At 35.0% G+C, this 22,703-nt stretch overlaps 4 protein-coding genes across 6 annotated transcripts; 3 read left to right on the top strand and 1 right to left on the bottom strand.

Moving 5' to 3' along the window:
- The first annotated feature begins 195 nt into the window (after positions 1-195).
- On the top strand, positions 196-8,384 carry LOC124433688 (integrator complex subunit 11-like). Of its 3 annotated transcripts, XM_046983473.1 has the most exons (25): positions 205-315; positions 454-465; positions 623-708; positions 1,269-1,342; positions 1,427-1,538; positions 2,430-2,489; positions 2,604-2,660; positions 2,731-2,829; positions 2,915-2,949; positions 3,012-3,092; positions 3,679-3,736; positions 4,337-4,401; positions 4,472-4,526; positions 4,640-4,735; positions 4,852-4,974; positions 5,044-5,133; positions 5,315-5,352; positions 5,451-5,493; positions 5,563-5,644; positions 6,245-6,367; positions 6,434-6,498; positions 6,594-6,736; positions 7,013-7,082; positions 7,424-7,486; positions 7,719-8,384. In XM_046983473.1, exons 1-25 carry the CDS (start codon positions 288-290, stop codon positions 7,806-7,808), a joined length of 1,848 nt encoding a protein of 615 aa, XP_046839429.1. In that variant the 5' UTR covers positions 205-287; the 3' UTR covers positions 7,809-8,384. The 3 variants fall into 3 exon arrangements, with proteins under 3 accessions (XP_046839427.1, XP_046839429.1, XP_046839430.1); XM_046983471.1 differs by having other exon boundaries at positions 196-315; positions 6,245-6,498; XM_046983474.1 differs by having other exon boundaries at positions 1,441-1,538; positions 6,245-6,498.
- Positions 8,279-10,234, top strand: LOC124433689 (mitochondrial 2-oxoglutarate/malate carrier protein-like). Its single transcript, XM_046983475.1, is given in 12 exon segments — positions 8,279-8,533; positions 8,605-8,666; positions 8,739-8,829; positions 8,905-8,955; positions 8,957-8,986; positions 9,054-9,097; positions 9,179-9,257; positions 9,334-9,424; positions 9,490-9,580; positions 9,675-9,774; positions 9,845-9,896; positions 9,971-10,234. Coding segments are annotated over 12 exon segments (924 nt in total). The 5' UTR covers positions 8,279-8,456; the 3' UTR covers positions 10,127-10,234.
- Positions 10,235-10,292: 58 nt separating this feature from the next.
- On the top strand, positions 10,293-19,834 carry LOC124433685 (myosin heavy chain, striated muscle-like). The gene is made up of 23 exons (XM_046983467.1): positions 10,293-10,445; positions 10,791-11,277; positions 11,483-11,779; positions 11,912-12,042; positions 12,139-12,270; positions 13,509-13,610; positions 13,689-13,726; positions 13,913-14,105; positions 14,748-14,840; positions 14,911-15,036; positions 15,524-15,655; positions 15,722-15,835; positions 16,141-16,210; positions 16,355-16,488; positions 16,558-16,710; positions 16,783-17,004; positions 17,078-17,194; positions 17,838-17,995; positions 18,251-18,416; positions 18,624-18,796; positions 18,889-19,053; positions 19,133-19,304; positions 19,377-19,834. Exons 1-23 carry the CDS (start codon positions 10,419-10,421, stop codon positions 19,575-19,577), a joined length of 3,603 nt encoding a protein of 1,200 aa, XP_046839423.1. The 5' UTR covers positions 10,293-10,418; the 3' UTR covers positions 19,578-19,834.
- A 928-nt stretch (positions 19,835-20,762) lies between these two features.
- On the bottom strand, positions 20,763-22,695 carry LOC124433690 (probable aquaporin TIP-type). Its single transcript, XM_046983476.1, has 4 exons — positions 22,351-22,695; positions 21,886-22,012; positions 21,635-21,822; positions 20,763-21,145 (listed from the first exon to the last, which is right to left on the bottom strand). The coding sequence occupies exons 1-4, from the start codon at positions 22,581-22,583 to the stop codon at positions 20,929-20,931; spliced, it is 765 nt and encodes a 254-aa protein (XP_046839432.1). The 5' UTR covers positions 22,584-22,695; the 3' UTR covers positions 20,763-20,928.
- Positions 22,696-22,703: the final 8 nt, after the last annotated feature.

Raw genomic sequence — 22,703 nt, 5'->3', positions numbered from 1 at the left:
GAGGGCACGTGCCCCCCCTGCGCCCTATGGTTCCTTACGCACTTGGTTTGAATGAAACAAAGTATGCAACGCTGTAGTTGGTTTCATTGCTAAACGAAGATAAAGTTAGATTATTATTAACATAACTACGATTTTCCTTGCTTCGAGTGACTACTGCTTATTTTAGCGGATGGAAACAAGTTACTGTAATTGTGTATTATGAGCAACATGGCGGGTATTGGCTAACTTCCTAGGTACTTCTTTATACTTTAGTTTATTTCAGCTCTGGTTGGATAAAATCCATTAAAATGCCAGAAATAAAGGTTGTTCCTTTAGGTAAGATTACTTGTGCTTAGTAATAAAAACTATGAAATGCTTGCTTTCACTCTCCAAATGACTTTTTCAAGTAGATGTTGATTTTCTGTAGGAGCTTGTGAGAAACGATATAACTTTTCATCTTGCAATTTTGTTTAGGGGCTGGACAAGGTATGAAATTTATGCAGTATTTTATAAATATGGCACTCGGGAGATGAGAGTTCTCCGAATAGTTTGCACAATATTTAGTTGTTTACATTGGCTGTGTTGCTTGTGCTTGCATAGTGAAGCATGGATATATGTTAATAACGATGTTTGACGTTATCAGATGTTGGTCGTAGTTGTATACTGGTTACAATTGGAGGCAAGAATATCATGTTTGACTGTGGAATGCACATGGGCTACAATGATAAGGTTTGCACTAAGTATTATGAACAAGCGAATGAGGGTTGAGGGGTGCCCATCATTTGTGAAGTATGTGGAAAAATTGATCCATAAACTAATAGAGGACGAAAAAAGTTTTTTTGGTAAAATTTTTGATTTTTGAATCAGATAAAATTACAGACCGTAAATTGTTGGTCCCATGTCCCAGATTGTACAATAGGCTGTATTCTGTGCAAGATTTTATTCATGCAAGATTTTGTCATGATCGTCCAATATTTTATTCATGCAAGATTTTGCAAGAATTTAGGCAAGATTATGCAAGAATTTAGGCAAGATTTTTCTAAAATATTGCAAAATCTTGCATGAGTAAAATCTTTCTGAAAATCTTGCAAAATTTTGCCTAAAATCTTTAGCACTGCATGTGTGCCGAAATGGCACATTTTGAACTGATTGGAAAGAGCTTGACTAGAGCTTTAAGAATATGCCTAAACCCCCCCCCAAGTTTAATAACTCTTTGATAAAAACCCATCACCATGTTTTTGCTTTTGGCTATTTGATGTGACTTATGGATTTTTTTCTCCTTTTCATAGAGGCGTTTTCCTGATTTCCAGTACATAACAAAAACTGGATCATTAACTCAATATCTTGACTGTGTTATTATAACGTTAGTCCCATTCTTTTTTTGATTATTTAACATGTTTTTTGTAATGTTAGATTATTTGGTAGCATAACACATTTATTTTTTTAGACATTTTCACTTAGATCATTGTGGAGCCCTGCCATATTTCTCAGAAATGGTTGGCTATGACGGTCCAATATATATGACACATCCAACGAAAGCTATATGTCCTATATTGTTGGTAAGTTAAATATTTGAATCAATATATAGTCTAGTCTGTTAGCATTCTTACTCTGTTCAAAAGAGTTCACCTAGACAGTTCATTACAGAAATCAAAATAAAAATTTTCCAGAGTTAAACATCTTTGCAGGCGACAGAAAGTAAACGAGATTGGCAAAATAACATTGGCTTGGTTTCATTTCACAAGAATCTTTCATTTGTTGTAAGAACAACTGGTGTGAAAACTAATTCAAATAAAACAAAAATCCCATTTGAACCATACCTCCCAATACCCTCGAGATAATTGAGCACTAGAGCGTTGCATTTTACATTTCAATGGGAAATTTTGACGCCGATCACTTTATCTTTCTTGCGGATGTAAATACGTAGCAAGCTTCGGCTCATCAGACCACCTACAGTACCGACCTCGAGTAGCATGACTTGACTCGCGAGTATCGAATGGCGAGTGGGCGAGTGACTCGTCACTCTCGAGTGACTCGCAATTGACTCGCGAGTTACTCGCCCACTCGCCATTCGATACTCGCGAGTCAAGTCATGTTACTCGAGGTCGGTACTGTAGTTTGTACAGAAGAAAAGTTCTGTCGTGATCCAAAGTCACTGTGACCACTAGGCATCCCGCTTCAAGTGCAGTGTTTCACTTACAATAATTATGAATGTTGACAAAATCTAGACGACAATTATACGGTCGTAGGTGTTGTAATGTTGCAGGGAAAGAATCATCTTTCATTGCACTACACGACATCAATAAATACTCTCGAAATTAAATGAATGTATGAAACATGTTTAACGTTGATTCAAATCACAAATCAAAAAAATTGTTTATTTGAATCTTTGCTCTTATCCTTGGCTTAAAATAATCCACAATTTGAAATGGAAATTTTTTCATTTGTAGGAGGATTATCGAAAAATCACAGTGGACAAGAAAGGAGAGACTGATTTCTTTACATCTGCGGTATGAGTACTCAAATCACAACAGAAATACTTACCTAGCGTTGCAAATAACCCAAAGAATACTTGTCTGGCATAAGGCTTCTACGTATAGAGAATAAAACAATCTTTTTTCCAGATGATAAAAGATTGTATGAAGAAAGTCATAGCTATCAATCTCCACCAATGTGTGCAGGTCGCATTGATTACTTTTCGTAATATATGAATCAACACAATCAACAGCTTTGACTTTTTTACCAATAAAGGTCGATGACGATCTTGAAATAAAACCATACTATGCCGGTCATGTTCTTGGCGCTGCCATGTATCTCGTGAAAGTTGGAAACGAGTCCGTTGTTTATACGGTGAGTTTATAACTTTTTCTTAATCTTTAAAGAAATCGTCAATTTCAATTTGTAAATCTGCTTCACTTAAATTTATGTTGTTTAGGGTGACTACAATATGACACCTGACAGACATTTAGGGTTTGTTTTAAAGAACATTGCTTTATTCGAGTCAACATGTTAAATTTGATTGTTCATTTTAGTGCTGCGTGGATTGATAAATGTCGTCCCGATGTATTGATCACCGAGTCAACTTACGCTACAACAGTTCGTGATTCAAAAAGGTGGAAAGTCTTTTTGCTACAATCCTTTTCTAGCCGACTGTTTCAAAAAATAAATGATAGAACACACTCCGAAGAAACATCATCTTTTAAACTCAAGATTCTAGTTATAACATCAAGAGACAAGATTTAAAGCAATATTTCGACTTTTTTATCGACTTTTTTAATTTCAAAGTTTTTATCAAGCCAAGTGATAGAGTTAAAGCTTAGCTTGATAAAATAAAACATAATTTGAAAACGTGCATCTTGTAAACTTAACTTCAAGTTATCAAACAAGACAATTAAAAGTGTATTATTTTGGTTTTGTCTTGTTTAATACGTTGAATTTAAGTTTAGAAGATGGTCCTTGTTCGGATTATGTTTTATTTTGTATCTTATGAAATTGTCGTCTGCTCAAGGATTACCTTTATAATGACTTTGAAATAAAGTCGAAATATTGCAATAAAACTTGACTTTTGATGTTATAACTCAAATCTTTTGTTTACATGATTATGTTTGTGTCAGAGTGTGTTTTTCTCATTGATTTTTCCTTCCTACCTTCATGTTATAAACATCCACAGAATATTTTGTAATTTTTTTTTGTTTTCAGAGTAAGGGAACGCGAATTATTAAAGAAAGTTCACGATACAATCGATAAAGGAGGAAAGGTGAAGTGTTGACTTTGTAATTTTATACTCCTTCATGGTTTCAATGATAGCTTCATTAAACGGGGGCGGGCCGCGTCACTGCAATCACCCCATTTACCACAGTCACCCCATTCACCTCATTCACCCCATTCACAGCATTCAACGCACTCACCTCATTCACAGCATTCACCCCATTTACCTCATTCACCCCTCTCACAGCATTCAACGCATTCACCACATTCACCCCATTCACAGCATCAACGTACTCACCTCATTCACCGCAATCCCCACTTTCACCCCATTCACCACACTCACCCCATTCACTGCATTCACCACATTCCCTGCATTACTAAAATACCAAAATTTCAAAAGTTACCAAAGTAATCACTAAAATTTTCTAACTATCAAATCATACCAAAAATTACTGAAAGTAATTTAAATTACAAAGTCTGGTCACACTGCAGTGAGCGAGTTCTTTTGTGTGTACAATCATGGATAATTATGTACATTAGTGTGCACAATCAAGGATAATTATGTACATTAGTGTGTACAATCAAGTGTAAATGTCTACATTGGTGGTTGCAAACGTTTTTGCTACGTGCATTGTTTAATATATTACAGATATTGATACCGGTATTCGCTCTGGGAAGAGCTCAGGAATTATGTATCTTATTGGAAACCTATTGGTTAGAGATATTTGTCTTTTATCGACTTTTTTCCATACTTCAAATGCTCTATGGCTTTTTTATTTGTTAGGGAAAGAATGAACTTAAAAGCGCCGATATTTTTCTCGACAGGCCTAACGGAAAAGGTGAAAAGATTCCTTATCAAATATTTATTACTGAACCTTTTAACCTAGGCCAATCATTATTATAAATTATTCATCACGTGGACGAATATTTATTACTGAACCATTTAACCTAGGCCAATCATTATTATAAATTATTCATCACGTGGACAAATCAAAAAATTCGGAATACTTTTGTTCAAAGGAATATGTTTGATTTCAAACACATCAAGGTACGTGGAAATATTTTCATTTATCGGTATAGACGTCTTTCCTTAAAGCTTGATGGATAGGGTATAAGACTAGCACAAGAAAAGCTAGATGGATGGCATTATTTTTTCAATTTCAGCCATTTGAGAGATCTTTCGCGGACAACCCTGGTCCAATGGTTGTGTTTGCCACACCAGGAATGTTGCATTCTGGTCTATCATTGCAGTTATTTAAGAAATGGGCTCCTGATGAAAGAAATATGGTTGGTAAAGGCACCAGCACACTCAGTTTCATGTCTTCTTTGTAGAAGAAAGCTTTTCTTTATGTTTAGATTGTCATACCTGGTTATTGTGTTGTCGGTACTGTAGGACACAAGGTACTTGCTGGACAGAAAAAGATAGAACTTGATAAGAAAACAACGGTACAGGAATGTTATCTTTTTTGTGGTTTTCATCTTAAGTAAGGGAGGGAGGGAGATATTGAATGATGAATTTGGTTTCCATTTATATGGGGAAAGAGGATATTGAATGATAAACGTGGATCCCGTATTAAGGGAGGAAGGGAGATATTTAATGATCCACATTGTTTTTGTAATGTTTTAGATCGACGTTAAGCTGTCTGTTCAACAGATGTCATTTAGGTAAGTGTTACCTGCGTTGAAGTCAGTACCAACATAAGGATTGTAAAACAAAATATACAGACCTCGGGTTTTATCATTAAACTAGATTTCTTATTTAGTGCACATGCAGACGCTAAAGGAATCATGCAGTTAATACGTCAGGTTGTGAATCTCTTTCTTGATGCTTGAAAACATTGTACACCTATAATTTGGGATGAATTTTTTTAAAAGGCCGAACCGCGCCATGTGGTTTTGGTGCATGGGGAATCGCAGAAAATGGACTTCCTTCGTGATAAGATTAAAGAGGAGTTTGGTACGTATAAAAGAGTAGGGTGTATGTAGCTTGTAGTCAGGGACATTTTTAAGTGTTGGTCTGAGACATAAGGTTACAAGATGTGTTTACAACTTGATCGATTTAAGTGTTGGTCAAGGACATAAGGTTACAAGATGTGTTTACAACCTGATCGATTTAAGTGTTGGTCAGGGACAAAAGGTTACAAGATGTGTTTACAACCTGATCGATTTAAGTGTTGGTCAGGGACAAAAGGTTGCAAGATGTGTTTACAACATGATCGATGAATTAAGCATTTTGGCGCATTGTAACTGAAGAATAAATGATCACACTAGGTGATAAATGGGGGTAATAGGGGGTCACAACAGGTAATCATGATTGTCAAACGAGAGAAGGGAGTAAGAGGTGATCACAAGAGGTAATCAGGATTGTCAAACGAGAGAAGGGAGTAAGAGGTGGTCACAACAGGTAATCAGGAATGTTAAACTAGAGAAGAGAGTAAGAGGTGGTCACAACAGGTAATCAGGAATGTTAAATGAGAGATGTTCATGGTAAATTAGAAGAGAGGGTAAACTGCTACAACGTTTTTTCACTTACAAAGAATTTTTCTTGTCTCTTAAGCCATTGACTGCTCCAAGCCAGCAAATGGCGAAACCATCTCTATAGCAACCACTCCACAAATTAGCGTCGATATGTCGATAAGCTTATTGAAGAGAAGCTTGAAAAATGAAATGACGATTCAAGGTTTGCTTGAACAATATTCTCTAGTAAATAACGTGTATGTTATTTTCATGCTTTATTTCAATTTAGGTGGTAAACGCCCAAAGCTTTTAGATAAATTGCCGGTCAAAGGAGTTCTTGTCATGAAAGAAACGGTAAAATTTTCCTTTTTATCACAAAATTCAAGCCCTATGTCTTGTTTTATAACGACTTGAAGTATTTGATTTGATATATTGCTCTTCGTTTGCAGTCTTTGAGGTTGTTAGAACAGGATGAGGCATTCAAAGAGCTGGGTCTAGTTGAACATCAGCTAAGATTTACATCATCTGTCAATTTGGAAACCAGGCAGTCACAAAATGACGTCATGGATCAGCTTCAGACATTGCTTAAAGGGTAAGTCATGCCGCGCTAGAAGGTAATAATATGTAAGTACAGTAAGCAGACAGTAAAAGACCGTTTATGATTAGTATATTTAAGAAAAGTTAATTCTGGTTTAACGTACAAACGTAAACTTTATTTTTTGCTATAAAAATGCTTTTAAATATGTTACAGTTACGTTAAAGTTAAATTGTAGAAATTTTAGACAAAAAATGATGTTGAAAGACAAAATCGAAATTTGTTTTGTCCACAAACTATAAACGGAGGACACAAATTTATGTTCTTCTTTAGTTCTTTACCTGAAAGAAACGTGCAAAGAATTGGAGAAGGGGCTCTTGCAGTTGATTCAGTTATTGTTAAGGTAGAAATGTTTTGTTGTACATGTCAGTAATGGTGTTTTTTTGCATCATTGTTTTGTACAGAGCGATTAGTATGTGAATAATACAAGTTAGATTGCATTAACTTTTTTTTGCTTGGGTGTGGTATCTTAAAATTTATATTTTTAGAGCTCAGCATACATATGATGTCAGAATCCAACCCTCTATTTATGGAACATTCAATTTTCGATATTTTTTTCATTTAATCTACCTAGATTGTTGCTTTGTTTCCTTCAGAAATGTAACAGTGTTGATTACCCCTAACTACATCATTATCCTTCCAGTACTAAGCCCCTCCACTTCTGAGTCCCATTTTGTTGTTCAGCTTTCAGCTCCTGTGACGGAGGAAGATAAGAATTGTGATGTGCTAGTTTCCTGGATTTATCAAGTAAGTTGCGCATGCGTCCAATTAATTTCCTTTCAGAAAAGTCATAGATCATATGCGAAGCTAGTCATAACTATAATTTTTACTACCATACTGAAATTATTCTCTAAAATTATTTTAGATTTCATCAAAAATTGACTTCTATAGTTGTTTTGCCTTGTTTGTTGCAATTAAAAATATTTTCATGGCGGCTGTCTAATGGATCGTGAAAATCTTTGTCGTTTTCTCTTCGTAGGATGAGGATGTAGGTAGTGTCGTTTTGAATTTATTGGAGAACCAGAAAAGCAAGCTGCCTGAAGATGGAGAACTCATTGAAGCAGAATAGTTTCAAAAATAAAGTTTCCTCGATTATGTGGATTTTATGTATATAACAATGCGCTAAGAAAGGTGTTTGAAGCTTGTGATGAAGAACAATAGCAGACATAAGTACACTTTTTCCTTTAAACTTTCTTGAGTTATCGTCTAGTCAGATATACTTAACATAATTGAACATCCTTAACTGTTTTCAAATTGGATTTTATGCGAGTTGGTTGAGGGATCGTTACGCAGACAGAACCCCACCCACATGTCATTATATTGGTGAAAACATGAAGTTTGCATAAAAAAGTGGCAGTTACTTTATCTGACCCTTTCTGAAGCGTATCAATATGTTGTTTTTAACTAACACACGTGACACACTTCATTCAGAAAGGGTGAGATAAAGTAACGGCCAAAAAATTTAACCCGCTGACCAGTGTATTATCACTTCTGGCGCATTGATTATTAAATTACAGTAAATCTTTGGCCTTTGTACTTTTTAACAATCAAATGGTACAAGATTTAAAATACTTCCATCTTAACTCGTTATTACTTCAGATGTGTTAGAACAAAAAGTTTGCAATAAAATATTTTAACTTGTTAATGTTCTTGGTAACGAAAATTGCTTAGAAAAAACATTCGCTCCCAAACGCCGAAAGCATTCAACTGATTCAAGATGGGAAGTGAAGCTGTTAACGAAAATAAAAAGAAGATTCCCAGCTATGCAAGATTTATAATGGGGGGTTTATCAGGGTAGGAGTTCTGAATTAAGATTATTTTTAATCTCAAATTTTCATCAATGATGGCAGAATGTGCTTTTTTAGAATGTCTGCAACTTTCTTTGTTCAACCACTGGATTTGGTCAAAACAAGAATGCAAATGAGTGGTATGTGTTCTTTTGATTCTCATGAATATAAGTATCTTGATTTATTTTGATGTATATGTTTCCATACAACAGGAGCTGAAGGTGTTGCTCGTGAACATAAGACTAGTTTTCATGCTGTCTTTAACATTGTTAAAAAAGAAGGTGTTTTTGGTGTCTATAATGGGTTAGAGAACATCATTGCTTCTTTACCAAACTGCGGAGTAGAAATTAAATGTATTATGTTGTATTTAATAAACAGGCTATCTGCAGGTCTGATGCGTCAGGCTACTTACACCACAACAAGACTCGGTCTACACAACACTTTTCGAAAAGTTCAAAGGGTGAGATTCAAATAATACTTTTATTATCTTTGTCTTCCATGATAGTGAATTTTTGTGTTTGTTTTAGACCCAATGGAGAGCAACCTCAATTTATGGTTAAAATGTTACTTGGTAAGTTTAATGTATTGTTAACTTTCTTAAAATACTCCTTCATGTCTAATACTTTGTTGTCTTACATAACTTTGTTTGTAGGTTTTACTGCTGGCGCTATTGGTGCTTTTGTTGGAACTCCTGCTGATCTTTCGTTGATAAGAATGACTTCTGATGGCCGGTATTATTCTCATTTCAATTGAAAACATGATTGAGCATGACTGAAGTAGACTGTATTGTTTAATTTTTACATTAAGACTGCCTCCTGCGGAAAGAAGAAATTACACCAGCGTTTTCAATGCTTTGAGAAGAATAGCTGCTGAAGAAGGATTTACAGCATTGTGGACGGTACAGAAAATTATCAAGCTGATGAACTTTCGTGTCATATAACTAAATGAATGTATGTATATTAGGGTTGTGTACCTACAATGACTCGAGCAATGGTTGTGAATGCAGCTCAGTTAGCTACTTACTCACAGGCCAAACAATACATTCTTAGCACAGGTAAATATGAATGTTAACTAGTAAATTGTGTGTATTTTTCTTTGTTTTATTGATGGGTAAAATTGTTCATTGTTGCATTGTTGTTTTTTTTTAGGATATTTTGAAGACAATGTGACTTGTCATTTCACAGCAAGTCTTATCAGTGGTTTGGCGACAACCTATGCTTCCTTACCAGTTGATATTGCTAAAACTAGGTATGTTGTTGAGTATGATTTTATATAAATTTTTTTCATCTATTATCTGACCTGTGTGTTTTTTTTTCAGAATTCAAAATATGAAAGTTGTTGATGGTGTACCTGAGTACAAAAATGGATTAGTAAGAATTATACATGATGAAAGATTATTGTATTTGATATATTTGTCTTCACCTTAAAAATTCTCCCTTTTCAGGATGTTATAGTTCGAGTTGTCAGAAATGAAGGTGTTTTTGCGCTATGGAAAGGCTTCACGCCATGTTATATGAGAATTGGCCCTCATACAATACTAACATTTTTGTTTCTTGAACAATTACAGATTCTTGCTAAGAAAGTTTATGGTGTTAATTAAGTTATTTTGAGGATTTTAAATCCGTTGCTATGAATTTAATGGGCAGAAAGGAAACTTGGGAAACTATTGATTTTATTTTTATAATCAAATATATATTATAGAATGAAACAATATTTTATTTAAAATAAATCTCGCCCTAGGCCCTCAGGTCTCACGATCACTCACGGTCACTGTGACATTTATGATGGATGAGTGCCAATGCTAACAAGTTTATAAAGGTTTTTTTTGGGATTAATGATAAGAGTATGTGTTATTTTTGGCCTACTATATTGTAAACCTAGAGAAGAGAATCATGTCTTCTTTAGTTATTCTTCAGTCGGTAAGTTTCGTTCAAAAATTAATAGTCTTTTGTTCTCGAGTTGTGCTATATTTGAATATTTCTCATGTTTGTTTATGTTTATGTATAAAACGGTCAACACTTTTCTTTCTCGATTATATCAGTGTTAGTAAACATAAAATTTCCCATTGTCCAATGTATAGGTTTTGCATAAACTGTGGAAGTTTATCATGCATTTTGTCGCTCGTAGAGAATTCCTTTCGTGAACGCGGTCGATATGTTACCATGGAGAATATTTTTCTTTTATTAACTTGTTTCTGAGAAAATAATCGCTTTGACTTCGTTATTTGTCATGCATTTAAGCATTTTACATTACATCTCCCGCAGGATGCAGATGAACTTCACGAAATTGATGAACGATTGAGGAAAGATGGTTTTAAAACGGACATTGCTGCCGAACATAAACTACGATATCTTTGGCGACAGCTGTCACGATCAGAGACGAGTTTAGCATCGTCGTTTGAAACTGTTGAAGAGCTTCGTAAACAGCATTCACAGGAAATGATTGAGGTGGAAACTTATGTTGAACACATACGGCAACTCTCGAGTGAACGCGAGGCTTTGACTTTGGAACTTGAGGTAGAAAACGAGAAACTGAAGGCGGACCTAGACGATATGAAAAATGATCAAGAATTAAACATGTTGGGAATTGTGGATGTTATTGCGTTGTTGAAAGAATCAAATGTGAATTTTGAGCATGTTCAGAATAAGTTGGACATGAAAGACTGTCTTGTGAACGTTGTTAGACAATGTAATCAAGCTTTGGATCGAGTGCGTTTCCTGGAGTTAGAGAATGGAAATTTGAAAATGGCTGGTAAGTTGCTGTGCTGTTATTTTTATCAAAATATTTTGGAAAGATAAAATATGCTTGCAAATATCTTTGTTACGACAAAGTTTTGAAGCAGTATTTAAGCAAAGTGAGGACTTTAAAGCAGTTTTTTAAGTCTAAAAACTCTTTTTTAACGAAGTCGAAAGTGCTTTGCCATGTTTTAACATATGGTTGTTTAATTGGACCACAGGGAGCTCTTCCGACTCTCAAAGAGTTCAAATGCTAGAGGAAGAAAGAACTGAGATGGAGAATGAAATAAACAAAATGCACGCGAACATGCGTTTAGTAAAACAAGAAGAAACTAAGATACACAAAGAAGAGATGGAGAAAATCAGAGCTGAAAGAATGGAGGTACAGAGTAAACTAAATGCCAGTGAGAAGAAATGTAAGGATTTTCAAATGGAAGTTCTGAACTTAAAACGAAAAATTGAAGATGAACAAAGAGCACATAATAAAGATCTAACTGAGATGATCAAAAAGCAAAGTGGTAAGTTGGCATAACGTTGATGCATTTGCTATGCTCATCATGACATAACTATACAAGCTACACTCTGCTTAACAATGGCTTCAGGCCCCAAAATTTTGTGAAAGACATTAATGACGTGCATTTTTTAATTAGCATTAGAAGGTCGTGACGGTCAACTAAATATAGAGCTTGAAGAAAGACTGAAAAAAGCTTTAGTGGAAATGCAGCAAGTGCAAAATAAGCAAGACGAAGTTGTGAAAGAGAAAGTTGAGCTGTATAAAATGGTAAAAATTTTATTAAAAGTTTCAACTTTGAACATGTCAGAATATAACACTGCATAATCTGAATACTGTTTAATGCAATTGTGTGGTACCATTTAGGTGGAAGATTTGGAAAAAGAGTTGAAATCGGAAAAAGAATCTTTGCATGTTTCACGTATAAAGGATGAAACTATTTTGAAAGATGTAAAAAAAGAATTGGATAAAAGTAAACAGCAATATATGGAGCTGCAGGTATGTATGTGAATATATCATTATGGTACTGCTGGTGTGTAGATGGATGATGTATGAACATATGGTACTGCTGGTGTGTAGAGGGATGATGTATGAACATATGGTACTGTTGGTGTGTAGAGGAATGATGTATGAACATATGGTACTGTTGGTGTGTAGAGGAATGATGTATGAACACATGGTACTGTTGGTGTGTAGAGGAGTGATGAGGACTGTTGGTGTATAGAGGAATGATGTATGAACATATGGTACTGTTGGTGTGTAGATGGATGATGTATGTACATATGGTACTGTTGGTGTGTAGAGGGATGATGTATGAACATATGGTACTGTTGGTGTGTAGAGGATGTATGAACATATGGTACTGTTGGTGTGTAGAGGAATGATGTATGAACACATGGTACTGTTGGTGTGTAGAGGAGTGATGTATGAACATATGGTACTGTTGGTGTGTAGAGGGATCATGTATGAACATATGGTACTGTTGGTGTGTAGATGGATGATGTATGTACATATGGTACTGTTGGTGTGTAGAGGAGTGATGTATGAACATATGGTACTGTTGGTGTGTAGAGGGATCATGTATGAACATATGGTACTGCTGGTGTGTAGAGGGATGATGTATGAACATATGGTACTGTTGGTGTGTAGAGGAATGATGTATGAACATATGGTACTGTTGGTGTGCAGAGGGATGATGTATGAACATATGGTAGTGTTGGTGTGTAGAGGGATGATGTATGAACATATGGTACTGTTGGTGTGTAGAGGAGTGATGTATGAACATATGGTAGTAGAGGGATGATGTATGAACATATGGTACTGTTGGTGTGTAGATGGATGATGTATGTATGGTAAGATGGAATATGGTACTGGTGGTGTGGAGGGATCATGTATGAACATATGGTACTGCTGGTGTGTAGAGGGATGATGTATGAACATATGGTACTGTTGGTGTGTAGAGGAATGATGTATGAACATATGGTACTGTTGGTGTGCAGAGGGATGATGTATGAACATATGGTACTGTTGGTGTGTAGAGGGATGATGTATGAACATATGGTACTGTTGGTGTGTAGAGGAGTGATGTATGAACACATGGTACTGTTGGTGTGTAGAGGAATGATGTATGAACATATGGTAGTGTTGGTGTGTAGAGGAAGGATGTATGAACATATGGTACTGTTGGTGTGCAGAGGATCATTTATGATTGTTTGGGAATAAAATTTTTTCATTAGATCAAGATGGGCAAACTTGAGACAGAAAAAAACCATTGTGAAAATCAATTTCAAAAAACAGCAAAAGAACTTGCTGAGTTACAAGAATTAACATCACAAAAGGTAACAATTCTTTAACTTTTGTTTACAATTCTATTTTCCTTTATTGCAAGTAGAAAAAAATTATTTCTACAAATTTAGGAAAAGAATTTATCTATGGAGCACTCCTCGTCTCAAAGGTACGTAAAATAAGGTTATCAATTGTGCCTCGTTTCCAGCACCTCAAACACGGTTGATGTGAAAGCAAATAAAGGTCATGTTAACAAATATACCCAATATCTGTTTGTTTATAGTTTGTTGATTAGTTCTTTTTTTTGCATTCATTTAAACTCATGCTTTTTATCTTTTCTGTGTAAATTTTCAAGATTTCAAGCTCAAATACAAGAATTTAAAGATGCGCAGAAGAAAATTGAAGCAGAACTTGAAAGGGCAAAAGAGAATTTAAATGAAAAACAAAATATCATCGATCAACTGACATTAAAGTTGACTCGCTTAGAAACAGCCAAGAAGAAAGATGAGAGTAAATTTGCTGATGCAGAAAAAGATTTTCATAATCAGGTGGAGATGCATTTTTTCTTATTAAAACAACTCTTGACCATAAGAAATGACCTTCAATCAATATAATTTGTAAATGACCAAGTTGTTAGTTAAACAATATTTTGTTTGTATCATTGGACGTCTTTTACTGGAGAATGATGGAAAAAAAAGAAAAACGTTTTTTTGTTTTGGAAATTTGCTTCACTTTATGTAACCTTGTGCTACGTAATAAAATAAATAGCAAAGACAGAAATAACTTCGTAACGAGTAATTAAGTAACAATTAATCTTACGTCACTAATAACTACGTCACGAGTAACGAGTATTACGTCATCAATAATACGTCACTAGCATACGTATCAAGTAACTGGGTCACGAGTTACTAGGTAACTTTATTTTCTTATAGAATTTGAAAAATAGTCATTGAAGAAATTAATATGTGTGAACTCTCATTGATAGATCAATGCTCTTCATTAATATGTGTGAACTCTCATTGATAGATCAATGCTCTTCATTAATATGTGTGAACTCTCATTGATACATCAATGCTCTTCATTAATATGTGTGAACTCTCATTGATACATCAATGCTCTTCATTAATATGTGTGAACTCTCATTGATACATCAATGCTCTTCATTAATGTGTGTGAACTCTCATTGATAGATGAATGCTCTTCAAAAACAACTTTCTCTCTCCAAATCTGAAGCTGACGAACTACGAAATGATTTGATGCAAACTAAAGCAGATAATGACGAAGTATTTTTTTGTTTCTGAATTATTTTTTTTTTTTATTAAAACGGGCTAAGAAAGGCTTCTTTTTTCTTAGTTAATTTTACGTATAAAAGAAGAATCAGAAAAGTTGAATAAAAAATACAACGAAGACGTTGAAAAACATTTGTCGACGTCGAGCGAAGTCGTAGAATTACGAGCACAGATTTCTGATCTCAAGCAGGTATTGAAAAATATAATGATATAATTATTAATTACCTGTAGGTAATGGAACCATAGAAGTTAGTACATGTAGAATTTACTGAGTTGAGTTAGCATGACGTCATAGACACGTCATTTTTCAAACGTGTATTTTGACGTAACAGTGGAAGGTAACTACGTCATTGTCGATTTAGATCGTCCAGGTTGGTAAAATTCTGAGGCGGACAGTTTGCTGTTGTTGTTGATTGTTGTTTTGAAAAGCTTTGTGGTAATCAACTATGAAGTCAATTTGGAAACATGACTAAACCAACACTCCTTTTGACGATTTTATTAACCTGGACGATCTACATCTACAAACATTTAACGATACTCTCAGCTTCAAACCATCACTTTATGAATTATTATATTGCATTACTGGGGGGTGGGGTAGACTCGACGTTCTAAATTATTTACATGTATGAAATATCAACCCTCTGTCTCTCTTTCTTTGTTGTATGATTTCGTAAAAGGATCTCAACACTTCATTGTCGGCAAGCGTTGCTCGAGAGCGGGAGACTAGTGACCATGTTGTTAGCCTTGAGAAAACTCGTAATGAGCTTGTTTCAGAACTCGGTCGGTGTATAGAACAGAACAAGAAAATGGTTTGTCATTAAATTGTAAAATACTTTGTGTCGTGGAGGAAATTTTTATCGTCTAGTGTTGTTTAGAAAGAAGAGGCTGACAGTGAGAAATCTCGCATTGATCATTTGGAACAAGAGAAATCTTCACTTCAATCTATCATTTTATCTCAGGAACGTAAAGTCTCAGAGATTCAAAACAAGGTTCAAAACGAGCTTCGCTGTTTCATTTCTAATCTAAAATGTCTTGCACGAACATTTGGTTGCTTTTTTTCATCTTGGATTTTACATCGATAGCCTTTATACAGCTCCTTTGAAAAGATATTGTAAAATCAAGCAACAAGTTTAGGTTGAAGACCTACAGTTATACATTTGCCCACTCATACGATACCTTAGAAGTAATTCATTCGTGAAACCTAGATCTTATATTGAAATGTTACCATGTCGTGAAGAACTGCATCATTGCGAGTGATTTTCAATAAGTTTGTTGTATTTTTGTTTGATCTCAGTTACAACAAACAGAGAGAAAACTAGCTGAACAAGAAGGTGTTTTATCGTACGAAAGACATCGTCACACAGGTACGAAGCTACTCTCATGTTTCTTACGAATTCAGTTGTTTTATGAATGTGTAACTCTTTGGTAAGGGCTGTAAATGGTCATTTTGGCGCCGCTTCCATATGTTCTCCGTCTTACATCGCGTTCGTTTATTTTGTGCATTTCAGATGTAAACGGGCGTCTTGAGATGAGCATTGAAACTTTAGCCAATTCAAGACTGGAAAGGGAGTCGTTACGCGAGGAAATTAAAGTTTTATCTGAAAAGTTGTTGAAACAACATGACGCCGCTTTAGATAGTCAAGTGAGTAGAAGATTGGTGGCTTCATGTAAACAATCATTTTGTTTTAAAACCTGTCTTTGAACCTTACAGTCAAAATACGACACATTGGTAACACAGCTTCGTACTGAGATGCAAAACGAACGTGAAACATATGCAATTGAACGACATAAGTTGGCATCTCATCTCGAACAAACTATCAAAGAAAATAAAGACTTAAGTTTGTTGTTAAGACAAAGAGAAGAGGTGCCGAGTAAGGTTTTTATAACCTACATTCTCTAGTTCTTTATTAAAAATCATTTAATATTTCTTTTTCAGGAGTTGAATCGTTTACGAAGTGAGTTTAATACAACAAGTAGAACTGGCGCAAAAGCGAGTACTGCTTTGGAATTTGAAAGTCGTCTTCGAGAGACGTTAGAGAATAAAAATGTTACACTTGAGAACGAGCTTACGAAGGCCTGGGAACAAACAAAATCGCTAATGGAAAGACTAGCGACTATAGAATCAGATAAAGGACAATTGGAGAGGGACTATGAACGAGTAAAGTGGATTAATAAACAGAGTTTTTTGAGCAAATTTCCCTTTCTTCTTTAATTTTTGCTTCATGTTTCAGAAATGTCAGATTCATCAACTCACTGAAGATAATTTGCACAAAAAAGATGCTGACGTCGTCAATTTAATGGTTTCTAGGGATACGGCAGAACAAAGAGCTGAAGCTGCCAATTTAAAGGTAATGTTTTACGGTCCTCTTTATCACCAATACTTGCACTGGCGGACACTTGAGGGAGGGGTGAGGGAGGACTAGAACACCCCCAATAATTTTGAAAAATTAAGATTCTTGCGCCAAATCCCTCAAATGGCACTTACATAACATAACTGTGATGTTAAATAATTACTATTTGATAGACCTTTGTTTTGTAGACGTACCAGCAGACGCATAAAACCTTCTTGTGTGTGTAGGATTATGTCGATGTAGGAATCCTTAAATTGAATTTCTGATGATCAAATTTTAGATGTATACCTATGGCTATGGCTGTATGTCTATGGCTATGACTGTATGTCTATGGCTATGGCTGTATGTCTATGGCTATGGCTGTATGCCTATGGCTATGGCTGTATGCCTATGGCTATGGATGTATGCCTATGGCTATGGCTGTATGCCTATGGCTATGGCTGAGATCTCAATAGAAATCTTATGCCTCCACCAACCAATATTTCATTAAGTGTCTGCAACTGAATACTTGTTTTCAATACATCATAATCAATATTCCTTCTCAATTCTATATCAACATGGGCATGAAATCTCGTGAAATGTTAAATTTTCCATTTTCCTTATCATTCATCACACTGAGGATAATTTCTTTTTCACATAGTTGTTGTCAATTCAGCGCGAGCGTGACAATATTCAAGAGGAGTTAGAACGAACTCATAAAGAACTTGGAGAAGCTTATCAAATGAAAGCTGAACTGGAGTTGACACGAGAAGAAAGTTCTACATTGAAGTCGCAATTAGATGAGGAAGAACAAAACAGGTTAACCACGTTTTAAAATTATCCACGAATACTGAAGAGTATATTTTGGAGTCGTATTGTTGCAAACACGGGCTATTTATGATATCTATGGATACTGAGGAGTATATTTTGGAGTCTTATTGTTGAAAACACGTGCTATTTATGATATCTTTAAATACTGAAGAGTGTTTGTCGTAATTGAACATGTTCTTTTTATGATAACTGTGGATACTGAGGTACATCTGTTGTGTAGCTTACGTTTTTCTTATATTTTAGATCACTGCATTGTCTTACAATTGATGAATTGAAACGCCAGGTTGATCTTCTTCAAACAAGAGAGCAATCCTCACACGAGAAGATTAATGAACTGCAAAATATTGTAAAAGATTATGAGCATAAAGTGGAGACACTACAAAACAAACTACGAAAAATTTCTGACGATGTAAGTATGTTTTATCTGTGGAAATATATATGTGTGTTGGTTATTGTGGTCGAAGTCGGTTTAAAATGGAGGTTTTTTATTAGACTCACATTGGCATTTTCTATTATTTTTAAAAAATTTGCTTTATAAATGTTATCTGCCAATGAAGAGTCAATGTCTTCTATATGTTTTCATATTTGTAGTTAGTTTGCTGTGTTCATAATTTAGAATAAGATAGCGGAAGACGAAGGCAAGACTATGGTTGAGAAATTAAACGATTTACGACAAAACGATAATCAAATGAAAATTGAGCTTGTCGTTGCGGCTGAAAAAATTGAATATCTGGAAGGAAAATGTGAAAGACGAAAGATGAAAGCTATTCATAAGATACAATCATTGAAGTACGTCTTTAATGCCACACATCCCATTCAATACATCCTTTAAACATACATCATTTTGATATTATCCATATCTATCACCTAAAATCATCAAGGGAAAAGTTTGAGCGGGAAAGACGAACGATGAACGCCGCCATGTTGTCCCTGCAGAATTCACTTGAGTTGTCTCGGAAAAAGATCCAGAAAGAGGAGGAATGGAAACTAACTACTGATGACGTCAGACGTCAACTGGTACAGGAGAAACAAGATCTTTTAACGAGGTTTGTTTCATGATGTTGTACTGTAACAAGTGCTTTAGGGAGAACATGTGTTAGAACTTATGTTGCTGTTGTAATAAAGGTTGACGGAGAGTGAGGAAGCTATAAGAGAAAATTTGCGAGAACTTCGTGAATCTGAGACAAGATTATCTGTCGTAGAAAAGGAGAACTTGGACTTAAAAGATAAAGTGAATATTTTACTCAGACAAAATGAACATTTGGAAAGATTAAATCGAATTCTTGAAAAACCAGAGGTAATTTCTCGTTACACGAATTATGAAATCCTGGAAACACTTTTTCTTGAATTTTTTTTCTTTTTTTTTTAGAATCAGTCAAAATGTTTAAACGGTGAATTGAACAATCAATCATTGTATGACGCTCTTAATAAAATACGTTTACATGAATCATTGAACAGTACCGACTACTCTACACATAACTCCACAAATGCAGTTGACAGAACACCTGATAAATCTCTCAATGGATCAATCGTCGCTTTGCCAGCTGCAGCATCATTAGTGATCTCTTAGGACATGGTGAAGCATGGTGATCTTGAAGGACATGGTAAAGGATGGTGATCTTGAAAGGACATGGTGATGATCGATGGTGATGTCAAATGAACATGGTGAAGTATGGTGATGTCAAATGGATGTGGTGAAGCATGGTGATGTCAAATGAACATGGTGAAGTATGGTGATGTCAAATGGATGTGGTGAAGCATGGTGATGTCAAATGGATGTGGTGAAGTATGGTGATGTCAAATGGATGTGGGGAAGTATGGTGATGTCAAATGAACATGGTGAAGTATGGTGATGTCAAATGGATGTGGTGAAGCATGGTGATGTCAAATGGATGTGGGAAGTATGGTGATGTCAAATGGACATGGTGAAATGGATGTCAAGGATGCATGTCAAATGGATGGAAGCATGGTGATGGACATGGAAGTATGGTGATGTCAAATGGATGTGGAATGGAATGGTGGTATGGTGATGTCAAATGGATGTGGTGAATGGTGATGTCAAATGGATGTGGTGGATGGTGAAATGGAATGGATGTGGAAGCAAATGGATGTCAAATGGACATGGTGAAGTATGGTGATGTCAAATGGATGTGGTGAAGCATGGGGATGTCAAATGGATGTGGTGAAGCATGGTGATGTCAAAAGTACATGGTGAAGCATGGTGATCTTGAAAGGACATGGTGAAGCATGGTGATGTCAAAAGTACATGGTGAAGCATGGTGATCTTGAAAGGACATGGTGAAGGATGGTGATCTCAAATGGACATGGTGAAGCATGGTAACCTGGAAAGGACATAGTGAAGCATGGTGATCTCTAAGTACAGAGTAAGGCATTTTGCAAAGTTTGTATTTTTTTGTTTGCTTTAGAGGTTTTTGTGGTAAATGATGCAATGTTTTGTTCCTTCAATGTATTCTAGGGTTATTCGAGCATAATTATAATCATAAGATACATAATGTCAAATATGGGGGAACATAAGTCCAACATGTAAACAACTCTTTGAAACAATGGGTAGCATAAAACTTTTGTAGATATTTTAAATCTTGAGAAAACATGCTTGTTTGATATATATAAATGTAAATTTAACTAATTTAATGTATATAAATTTTTAATATATAAATGTATATTTAATTTATTATAGATAATTTAAAGGAGTACTTATGTATGTATGTAGAATAATGAGTCGACACAACTTCAATTAAAATGCAGTAAAACAATTTATTTAAAACACAAACATGAGTTGCCTTCAAAGATGTTATTCATGAAATTGAGCCTGTAATGTTCTATTTATTTTATTTTAGATTTGCTAAATCATCATATTTAAGTAATCATTGCTCAAAACCATAGGACAACCAAGATATGTTTTATGTAATTCTCTCTGGGAAATATCTTCTTCGATTCATGATCTTGACAATCCAAAGTGCATCGTCTGAGGCAAAGATCAAACCATGCAATATTGCAGCAAGTACACCTCCTGCAACTGTTCCGACCCAGTAAACGTAATGTTTCTCCCAGTTATTGCTTGCTGCTGAAATGCCAAAGTTGAGAGCTGGATTAAGGTAACCCATAGCAAAACCATGTCTGAAAAGAAATATTGAAAGAACATTATAAAATACTTAAAATATGTACTTGTACATGAATTCCAAAAATGATGAACATCAACTTTCACTTGTTAAAATGCTAACTAAAAATGCTCTTGAAACATTGATCACCACATATTGTTGATACAACTCATCAGACATCTTTTCACATTAAAATTGTTGCCAAGTCATTCACAATTCACTAACTGTTAAAAAATCATCAATCATCGAAATACCATCAATCACTTGCAAGTTCCCACGATACCAAAAATATCAGAATTTCAATGTGCTTGATCTAGCCAAACATGAATTATTTTTTGAACCAAAACAACATGATCAATAAAGTGAATAAGCCAATGTTGAAAAAACCCATATTTATTATTACTTTGATATGAAAGAGCATGTGAACTAATAAACATTGTCTTTATAAACTCAAATAGTTTGATAAGTCCATTTTACACATTATAGGAATAAGTTGCATTATACTTACACTGCAATCAATGCCCCTGCATAACCAAAACCAATTCCCAATATGGCAGTGTTTCCCTTGCCTTTTGTTGCCAGGCAAAGATAAGCCAGAATTACAATGCATGTACCCATCATTTCAGCAAATATTGAATGTCCATCACCCAACGATGGTTGTATGAATTGACTATCAAGTTTTCTGGTTTTAATGGCCTGTGAAATAATAGAAATATAAGACATTCAAAAGTTTTGCCTGATCACAAGCTGCATACTTACCCTTACACTAAGAGCTCCAAGTACGGCACCTAGCAAATGTGCTACAATATAACAGATACCAGTGAATGGTTGGATTCCTTTTCGAAATATTTGAACCATAGTGATAACTGGATTGAGGTGACCATTGCTATATGAGTAAAATTAAACTTAGCAGTTTTTATTGCTACAAAAATAACCAGGTGATTTCTGTATTAAACATTCTCTTTTTGCTGAAAAGATAACATCATTCTCGTTAATCAAAGATATAAGGCATGGGAAACCAAAGAAATTTGTTACTGTTTTAAAAATAAATTCAGATAAACCGCAATAATCTTTGACGCAAACCATAGATTTTTCTAACGAAGCAACGGATTATATTACAAATAGAATTTGCGTCATTGTCCACTGCTGTTCATAGTATCACGTATCACACAAGAAGGCAAAGCACGAAGACACTCGACATATTTCAATATTTTTAATACAAACCTCACTTTTTTTGTCATGGAGTAAACACCAATGAATAAGAAAACTACAGCTATCTCAGCACCGAACCCCCGCATTCTAAGGTCTCCAACTAAACACGCGTAAAGACCGAAAGTAAGAAAATAAATGCCAAAGAATTCTGCTAAACTTGGTCGTAGAACGGACAAATATATCCGTGGAAATGCAGGCATGTTTTGCTCAAAATTTCTTTCGTTAAACTGTCCTGGACCATCCATGACTGCTTACGATATACTTTCAAGTGTACACAAAAAATTTAGAAAAGGAACAAGGAACTGAAAATAAAGACACTGTGGTTTCAAACTTCAGTTGCCTTATTAATTTTTAAGACGTGCATG

Source organism: Xenia sp. Carnegie-2017, unplaced genomic scaffold (assembly GCF_021976095.1).
Source record: "Xenia sp. Carnegie-2017 unplaced genomic scaffold, XeniaSp_v1 HiC_scaffold_14, whole genome shotgun sequence".
Classification (NCBI taxonomy): Eukaryota; Metazoa; Cnidaria; class Anthozoa; order Malacalcyonacea; family Xeniidae; genus Xenia; species Xenia sp. Carnegie-2017.
This window is presented reverse-complemented; position numbering and strand designations above follow the sequence as displayed.